Here is a 10,064-nt window from a genome sequence, read left to right on the forward strand (position 1 = left end):
ATAGATAGATAGATAGATAGATAGATAGATAGATAGATAGATAGATAGATAGATAGATAATTATCGCAAGGATTGCAGTTGCAGCAGGAAAAGTCAACACAGCACCACTTTATTCCTACACTTTGTCTGAACCCAAGCCTGACTCTGGGAACAGGGCAGTTGTTCTTTCCCTGGGTTGAGAACTGCTTGTTACTGCTACCGAGGCCTGTTCCAATATTAACTTTGTAGGGGAATTAGCTCACATTGCTTCAAACCACTTAAATTTCTCAACCTGAGCTGCAAACTAGGGAATATGAATTAACTTTATTTATTTATTTTATTTATACATATATATTTTTTGAGACGAAGTTTCGCTGTTGTTGCCCAGCCTGGAGTGCAATGGCCAGATCTCAGTTCACTACAACCTCCACTTCCTGGGCTCAAGCGATTCGCCTGCTTTAGCCTCCTGAGTAGCTAGGATTACAAGCATGCGCCACCACGCCCAGCTAATTTTTGTATTTTTAGTAGATATGGGGTTTCACCACATTGGCTAGGCTGGTCTTGAACTCCTGACCTCAGATGATCCACCTGCCTTGGCCTCCCAAAGTGCTGAGATTACAAACGTGAGCCACCGTGCCCAACAAATTAACTTTATTTATAATCTGGACGTCCAGTGGTGGAAGATTTTGACCCCAATATGCTTGACTGATTTTTCTGAACATAGCACATAGGCAGGCATTGTTCATTTGTTCAGAGGATTCCTGGGCATTGTGAAAGGTGACAAGAGGTTCAGAGGTACCTTTGGACGTAGAGTAGAATTCTTCACCAGCTTCTCAAAATTCCTTAATTATCCAGCTTTCCCTCTTGTCACTGACCATTCTCTACATTGAATCCAGCTGTCTTTTCTTGGCCTATAGTAAATGTATTAACTGTTTCTACTCAGACACATTTACCAAAGCAAGCTAATGTTAGCCTTTTCCAAGAGTTCTCACTGTCCAATTTGCCCCCACGTGGCTTCTGTTGCACACTCTGTTGTGTAGGAGTCTTCTGAAGAAGCATTCTGCTGTTTTGGATAATCGGTTTCCAGTCAGTGTCTTGCTTGTTCTGGCATGTGATGTTGTGAGCCAATAGAATGAAAAGACAGTGTCTCTGTATAGCCAGAATGGTGGCATTCTACATTTCGGCTTGTGTTGGGTCAGGAATTCTACTAACGGCTTTTTGCCTTTATTGACAGGTGTTGATGGTATGAGGGAGCACTTTCAGGCAGTCACAGCTGGCAAGACTGTAGAGCTTGAGCTTAGGAAATGAATTGATGGTATCATCTCCATAAATTGGCCTTGATGTCTGCAAATGTGGCCATTTGCAATTTATCCTAATGGAAGGAAGAAGTGTCTTGGCTGAGACCAATGTATAGTTCAGTGACTGTTTATATTTAATACTGCTGTGTGATCATGTGCCTTCCTTTACCTGAAAACATGAAGCCACATTCACCTTTCTTCTTCTTTTTCCTTTGCTTTCTCATTTTCTCGTGGTGATCCGGATGGGAATCTTGGAGAGTAAACTTTTTAGACGGCTGTAGTTAGTGTTATTTAGTGATTATCCTTGCATAATTAAGATTTGTTTATCTCACACTCTGTGAAGTATAAGCAGCTGAATACCGTTTCCAATTAAGCTTCTGCTTTAGACATCTTGAAAGCTAACTTACCAGTGAGATGATCTAAGCCCCAGACTTCAAAGCTGAGGCTTGAAAAAGTGTCTTTTTAGCTTCCTTGACTCATATTTACACATTTCTTCAGCAATAACATCTGGTTTATGGAGAAGAGATGTTAAACCAGCTGATTGTGAGCATTTAGGTCCATCTCCAGGAAAGTAAATTCCATGCAGGCTTGGCATATCAGATTAGTTGGGGTCATCTCTGGTTGCAAGTAACAGGACACAGGAATAATTCAGGGACTCCAAGGGCTGGAATACACTTGTGCTTCTGGTAAGCCAGTAGAAACCAGAATGCAGAGCCAGAAAGCCATGAGTATGTGGAAGTACTTTGTCTCCACCTCTCTTCTCTCCATGTGTCCATTTCTCTCTCTCAGCATACTAACTTCGTTTACTTCTCAGTCACATCTTAATATAATGACAGAATATGGCTACCACTTAGCTTCCACATTTATTTATTACCATTCCCACTACATGAAAAGATTACTCAACTGTCTCTTATCCTGTTCCAAATTCCTGTAGGAAAGGAACTGGATTTAGGTCAGCTGTCCATCCAGACATCTGCAACTATTGAGAGAAGGTGACCTTGTACAGACATGGCTGCTGAGAGCTTATTCTTAAGGAACAGGGGATAGTTGGAGCTCATGGCCTAGAATTTCCACTTATATGGGCCTGGAACTGTCAAAGACTTCCCAGCCCAGGAAAATCAGATTCTACTCATGCTAAAATTGTATGCTTTTCAAATGATGTACTTACAAACTCATTGGTTTGGCTATTTTATAATATTATACTCTTGTTACTAATACAAAGGACAGCTTATAGCTCATTTCTCAATTCAGTAAAATAGCAATGGTAAAGTCCTTTAACAGTCATCTAGTGTTTGGAAAGGTGATTGTCTGAATTGTCTGGAGAGATGGCTGTATATGCTTCATAAAAAAGTCCAGGAAAAGAAACTCTACAACCATTTTTAGTGACCCATTCAAGTATTCTTTTTTAAATCAGTCTTTGAATTTGAAAACAGTAAACGTGCATAATTTTAGAATCCTAGGATTGAATTGTTGACTCAATATAGACCTGCTCCAACCCAGTCAAAATATAATGAGGACTTCTCTGTTCCTTAGCAACTAAATGGAAATAAATTCCATACTTCTTGATGGCTGCCTTCTACTTTTTTCCACCAGTACCTTCTTACCTAGCTGTGCGATTATGATATGATTTCCCAGGGCCTTAGGTTTAAAAGATAGTTTGAAATTTCAGTTACTTAATCTCAAACAAATAAACATCTCTGCCTTATTTTGAAAGACTTTTAGATAAGATTCTTCAGCTTCTCCACCACTACCCACTGCTCTGTAGTGGGTGTTTATCCATGTTCTGTAGATGAGAAAATGAGACTCTGAGAAGTAACCTTAAATTTGTTTGAAACACAGTAGGTCGTAAGTAGTGACTGAGCCAGGGCCAGAATACCAGCTTTCGGATTCCCTATCTGATGTTCTTTCTGCACAGCCCTGTGAGGAGAAAAATAATCAGATTATAAATGCTTTGTTTTCTGGAGCCTAAGCAAGCTCTTCATAATCCCTTTGTGGCCACAGTCTCCATGGAAGGCTCACTCTAAGAAAGCACAAGACTCTGCATACTTCATCTCTGCAGTCTACCTCTTGGCTCTTTTTTCTTTAATTCCTCTTAGATCCCTTTTAAGATATTTGTGTAAGAGGAGAGAACTTTCTCATTCATTTACTCTCCCAATAAAAATTTATTAAGTGCCTGCCTTTGACAGGTCCTGTGCTAGGCAGAGCATTCATTTCTATTATTGGACTCAGAAAATTCTATTGGGTTCGACTTTGAAAAGTCTAGGTGAAGGCCTGGCGCGGTGGCTCAAGCCTGTATTCCCAGCACTTTGGGAGGCCGAGACGGGCGGATCACAAGGTCAGGAGATCGAGACCATCCTGGCTAACACGGTGAAACCCCGTCTCTACTAAAAAAATACAAAAAACTAGCCAGGCGTGGTGGTGGGTGCCTGTAGTCCCAGCTACTCGGGAGGCTAAGGCAGGAGAATGGTGTAAAACCCGGGAGGTGGAGCTTGCAGCGAGCTGAGTTCTGGCCACTGCACTCCAGCCTGGGCGACAGAGCGAGACTCCGTCTCAAAAAAAAAAAAAAAAAAAAAAGAGAAGTCTAGGTGATTGCTTGCAAAATATAGCAAAAGAAGAATCATGTCCGTACCACCCATTAGATCACCATTATATGAGGTTAGCCCTGAGCACTGCCATTTTCCCAATCATGTCCCTTTGAGGAGGGACATGTCCCCACGAGGAGTAGAATAGTGATAACAAGTATTGAGTGCCAGCTATGTGCCAGGCACTTTACTAGGTACTTTATAAAAATTACCTATTTAAATCTAACAACAACCCAATGAGGTTGGTATTGTAAATCCATTTTTACAGATGAGCAGACTGAGGTTCAGGCAATAATGGTCAACATTTGACTCATTTGCTACGTACTAAATGCTTTGTCAAGTTTTTTGTTGTTGTTGTTTTTGTTTTGTTTTTGAGATGGAGTCTTGCTATGTTGACCAGGCTGGAGTGCAGTGGCGTGATCTTGGCTCACTGGAACCTCTGCCCTGCCACCGGGTTCAAGTGATTCTCCTGCCTTAGCCTCCCACAGTAGCTGGGATTACAGGCGTATGCCACCGTGCCTGGCTAATTTTTTTTTTTTAATATATTTTTAGTAGAGATGGGGTTTCACCATGTTGGCCAGGCTGGTCTTGAACTCCTGACCTCAGGTGATCCGCCTACCTTGGCCTCCCAGAGTGCTGGGATTACAGGCGTGAGCCACTGTGCCCAGCTGCTCTGTCAAGTGTTTTATATGAACCACACTTAATCCTCACAGCAGCCCTATGATACTCAACTATAATTTTCCCTATTGTAAAGATGAAAAAACTGAGATTCTAAGAGGTTAGAAGGCGTATTGCATAGGTTAGACAAGTAAGTGGCATAACTTAGTTAAGATTAGTGATTATCTACCTAGCCACACCCTTCAAAGCCAGGAATAGGATTCCCTTGAATTTCAGTTCAGTGGTCTTGCCTTCAGAAATGAGCAGGGATGAGATTCTTCCTGAGGCCTGTGTGTCAAGGCTTAGCACCTGCCTCTTGCTCATCCTGCTGCATTGGCTACCAAGAGTGCTCAGTGCTTTGTTGACTGTATCCTATGGATAGCCTGATATCTGGGCACATAAAGACTCATTTGGACCCAAAAAACATGAACCTACAATCATATTTTTCTGTCTCTCCTATCACTGATCTCTCCCTGTCCAATTAAGAAATACACCTTCAGTCTACATTTGAGCCAATGTCTTACATTTAAACTTCAAATTAATTTTTTTATGTTTTTATTTTTAATTTAGGACAGAAAAAAGATCATTGTAGAAAGCAGGGAATATATGTGATACAGAAAAAGTATATTTTTTAGTGGAAAAAGACAAAGTATAAATACTGGATTAATAATAACCTTTTCAATACCTTGGCATTTCCAGAATCCTTGGGAAAATACTATTGTACCTTCTCACTTATTATTGGCTTTTAAACTTCCCCCCAGTGGTTTTCTTTCTAACCTGGAGGCCTCCTCAATTCCTGATTTTTCCATTTGTTTCTTTGACACATATTTACTGAATACCTACTGTGGGCTAGGCACTATAGACACAGCTATGAACAAGATAGATGTAAAAAAATCAATTATAACCATGACAAATGCTACAGAAGAAATGATAAGATGCACTGAAACACTAGTAACAATGGGGAAGGAGAAGAGTTGCAAAGTCAGAGAAGGCTTTCTGGAAGAATTGACATTTAAACTGGGCCTTGGAGGATGAGTAGGATTTAGGCACAGAGGACAAGATAATATAGCAGGGAGCATTCCAGGCCGAGAGAGCAGCAGGTATGAAGGCCCTAAGGCAAGTAAGAGCTGGGCTCATATGGGGAACTAAAAAGTAGTCAGAGATGGGGAAGTGTTCCCAGGAAGAAAGGAGCCACATGTTGGTAGAAGGACCTTTCTTTTGCTTTTTAAGATGTATTCACTTAAAAATCGATACTTTGGAATACTGACAATTTTGCTGACCTATTATTATTCTCACGGCATAAATATAAAGTGGCCATATTTCAAGAGTGGTGCTGTGGGGAGGAGTAGCAGCCAGTGGCTAAGAGGGAGGCTGGGGGAGGTGGGGAGGGCTTTGAGGTACCTCTGATTCCGGGGATTCTGTCTCCTCAGGCCTGAAGACAATTGTGGGTGCCCTGATTCAGTCTGTGAAGAAACTGTCAGATGTGATGATCCTGACAGTGTTCTGTCTGAGTGTGTTTGCCTTGATCGGACTGCAGCTGTTCATGGGAAACCTTCGAAACAAGTGTGTTGTGTGGCCCATAAACTTCAACGAGAGCTATCTTGAAAATGGCACCAAAGGCTTTGATTGGGAAGAGTATATCAACAATAAAAGTAGGTGGCCTTTTCTCTGCAAGAGGAATAGGAAAAGTCTGTACCTAGTTCATGTGGTCAGAAGCTACACAAGGCTTAAAAAAGTAGTTGGAGGCCAGGCACGGTGGCTCACACCTGTAATCCCAGCACTTTAGGAGGCTGAGGCAGGCGGATCACCTGAGATCGGGAGTTTGAGATCAGCCTGACCAACATGGAGAAACACTCTCTCTACTAAAAATACAAAGTTAGCGAGGCGTGGTGGTACATGCCTGTAATCCCAGCTACTTGGGAGGCTGAGGCAGGAGAATCGCTTGAACCTGGGAGGTGGAAGTTGCAGTGAGCCAAGATCACGCCATTGTACTCCAGCCTGGGTTGGCAACAAGAGCAAAGCTCCCTCTCAAAAAAAAAAAAAAAGAAAAAAAAGAAAGTAGTTGGAGCTGGAAAGGAATGGCAGTGCTACTAGAACTAGCCTTGTGAAATTATTCCTTTCCTCAAGGTAGGATTATATTCAGAAGCTCTCAAACATCAGCCCTCTCTCCCGTCTTCGCATGTACCCCTAAACTTTTTCTTTGAAATTCAGGCTTAGAAGCTTGATAAAAGTTATTTTTTTCCCTAGCTGAGTTACTTGGGCTATTTACACATTTAGTCCAGAATGTATCTATGGAACTCAAGTTTTCTTAATACTACTAAGACTATCGCAGTCAATCTAGTCTAGGGAATCAGGTGATCTCCAAGGCACTATTCAATCCTATTGCAGTTGAGGAGTTTTTAATCATTTTATTTGAGGAACCAAAGGAAAATTTGATGTAGTGATACTTTAGACTCATGAAAAAAGTTAGCTATGTCACTATTAGTCATTCCTGAGAAAATAAAGTCAGTTTAGTATCCATAAGAAAATGTTGCAAAGGAGAGTTCAGGGACATACACTGGAAAGGAAAACATGCCTCGTAATTTAAAATAGGACCTAGTATCTAGTGACCAATGAGCTCTAAAATATCTTTGATAAAGACAAGTTATAAGGATGGAAGAATAGAGTGGTATAAAGGAGTGTAGGACTCAGAAAACTTACTTTTAGGCCTCTTTGATTCAAGTACCAGAATCTGGCATATAGATTAGAAGTATGAGTAGAAGTTGGGTATCTGTGAAAACTATATTGCATCAAGAACTTTGGGGTAGCACTTTTAATTTGTAAATATATATAAGAAAATCATTAATGGGAAAGAATTCTTATCAGCTGGCCACAGCTGTTGGAAAAGATTTATGAGCTAAAATCAATAACTGTTTCTGCTAGGGCTGGTTAAGAACAGTGTAGGCCGGGCACGGTGGCTCACGCCTGTAATCCCAGCACTTTGGGAGGTCGAGGTGGGCGGATCACGAGGTCAGGAGATCGAGACCATCCTAGCTAACACGGTGAAACCCCGTCTCTACTAAAAATACAAAAAATCAGCCGGGCTTGGTGGCGGCACCTATAGTCCCAGCTACTCGGGAGACTGAGGCAGGAGAATGGCGTGAACCTGGGAGGCAGAGTTTGCAGTGAGCCGAGATCGCGTCACTGCACTCCAGCCTGGGCAACAGAGCGAGACTCAGTCTCAAAAAAAAAAAAAAAAGAACAATGTAACCTTATTCTCTCATTCATTTAAATCTGCCTGTTCATTTCCTGCCTCTTCAAACTTTTCTAGCAAATTTCTACACAGTTCCTGGCATGCTGGAACCTTTACTCTGTGGGAACAGTTCTGATGCTGGGTAAGTAGCTCACCTAGTTTGATTCTCTTTCCTTAAAAATGTACCTATTATTAGTTGGGCCAAAATAGGCAAAATGTTTACTTTTCTCTGTGCTCAAGTAGTAGACCTTACAATTGCATCTGACCTATTGGTTGGCATAGATTTTCTGTTTCACATTTGTCCACCTAAAGTTGACATTTCACTAGTAAGTGACTGTGCTTGTAGTCTCAAGCCAAAATGAAAGAATCCAAGGATAGAATCAATAACACCAAATAGCTTACCTGCCTCTTGGGGACTCCTCTCATCCTATATTACAATAGAGAGTAAAGATACCGTCTAAGTGATAGTTATGGATCCAAGGATGACCCAAAATATGCTTGACCTGACAGCATAGAGGAGGAAAAAGAGTAGCAACATTGTATTTGAGTCCTGATCCTGATAATTCCTGCTCTAAGACCTTTGGCAAGCCATTTAACTTATCTGAACCTTGGTTTTATTCACCCATAAAATGGATTTATTTAATAAGCCATGCTCTCTCTTTCTCACAGGGTTACTGTAAGAATCCACTTACATTACATGAAAGTGCTTTGTAAACAGAGGGCTTTATAAATGTAGGGTGGTAGTGTCATTTTTCAGAGTATATTGGTCCTCTAAGAATTGGTGTTTTAACATGACTACAATGTCTAGAAATCCATTTAATTTCTATATTAAAGTAGACTACTAGAGATTACATTGAAATAAATATGAGGTGAATCTAAAAGCAGGAGAAATGGTGTAACTGAGGTAACTGAAATCCCCATTATGACTTAGGTTGTCACAGTGAGTGTAAAGAAAACAGAAACGATTAAGAGGAACTTCTGGCCGGGAGCGGTGGCTCACGCTTGTAATCCCAGCACTTTGGGAGGCCAGGGCAGGCGGACCACGAGGTCAGGAGTTCGAGACCAGCCAGACCAACACAGTGAAACCCTCTCTCTACTAAAAATACAAAAATTAGCCGGGCGTAGTGGTGAGCGCCTGTAATCCCAGCTACTCGGGAGGCTGAGGCAGGAGAATTGCTTGAACCCAGGAGGCAGAGGTTGCGGTGACCCAAGATCATGCCATGACACTCTAGCCTGGACGACAGAGCTAGACTCTGTCTAAAAAAAAAAAGGAACTTCTAGCCGTTTGTCATTTGGGATAGTAGCGAAGTTAAATTTGATTGAATTGCACATTGATATGAATCTAGAACAGTACTTCTCACACTTTGGCATGCATAAGAATCACCTGGCATACCTCTTAAAAATGCAGATTCATAGATCCCATATCCAGAACTTTTAATTCCTAGATTTGGGTAAGGACACAGGAATCTGCATTTTTAAAGAACATGCCAGGTGATTCTGATCCTAGGCTGTCCCCAGAAGTTGGCTAGCTGCTTATTTCCTTCTTCTTTTTCTTCCAATTTGTTGTCCTGGCTCTATCAATGGTTGTTTATTATCTCCAAGGTCATGGCTGGTGGAATTATGTTAAAAGTCCTGAACTTCCCTTTCTTTCTTTAGGCAATGCCCAGAGGGATACCAGTGTATGAAAGCAGGAAGGAACCCCAACTATGGTTACACAAGCTTTGACACTTTTAGCTGGGCCTTCTTGGCATTATTTCGCCTTATGACCCAGGACTATTGGGAAAACTTGTATCAATTGGTGAGTAATACCTCTTTTCCTCTGGCCATAGAGTTTGCATGAGCATATATGGGGTTGGGGACATTCTGTGTGGGAGACATTCTGTGTGAGAGACATTTAGTAAAGACATTATACAAGATCTAACTGTTGTGTTTCCACAGTCAGCTGGTTTTTGATATTAAGTGAATTCTCTCAGTTCTCATCCCTGTTTCTTGAATGCTCAGTCATGTATAGCTGTAGATTCTTACAGCTTTGACGGCCTCTTGTCTGACCTGAGAATCTGCTATCTCTGTCTACTTCCTACTGTTTATCCTCTGCAGCGTATCTCCTTTTGAAAATTGGGGCTTAGGGTTTATTTTTTTTTTGCTTGTTTTCTTTTGTTTTGTTCTTGAGGTAGGTACTTCAGGCATGTACCACCACACCTGGCTAATCTTTCTACTTTTTGGAAAGTTGGGGTTTCACTCTGTTTCCCAGGCTGGTCTTGCAACTTCTGGCCTCAAGTGACCCTCCCACTGTGGCCTCCCAAAGTGCTGGGATTA

General features: G+C 41.5%; 1 protein-coding gene across 2 annotated transcripts in view; it reads left to right on the plus strand.

Annotated features, from left to right (window-relative positions):
• SCN8A (sodium voltage-gated channel alpha subunit 8) overlaps positions 1–10,064 on the plus strand; it is a 213,384-nt gene that overhangs the window by 102,219 nt on the left and 101,101 nt on the right. For both annotated transcript variants that reach the window (XM_023211079.2, XM_031936307.1), the window contains exons 7-9: positions 5,947–6,168; positions 7,827–7,890; positions 9,405–9,546. In XM_023211079.2, coding sequence (XP_023066847.2) covers positions 5,947–6,168; positions 7,827–7,890; positions 9,405–9,546 — 428 coding nt within the window. The remainder of the gene's footprint in view (positions 1–5,946; positions 6,169–7,826; positions 7,891–9,404; positions 9,547–10,064) is intronic.

This window comes from Piliocolobus tephrosceles, chromosome 10, assembly GCF_002776525.5.
Source record: "Piliocolobus tephrosceles isolate RC106 chromosome 10, ASM277652v3, whole genome shotgun sequence".
NCBI classification, from domain to species: domain Eukaryota; kingdom Metazoa; phylum Chordata; class Mammalia; order Primates; family Cercopithecidae; genus Piliocolobus; species Piliocolobus tephrosceles.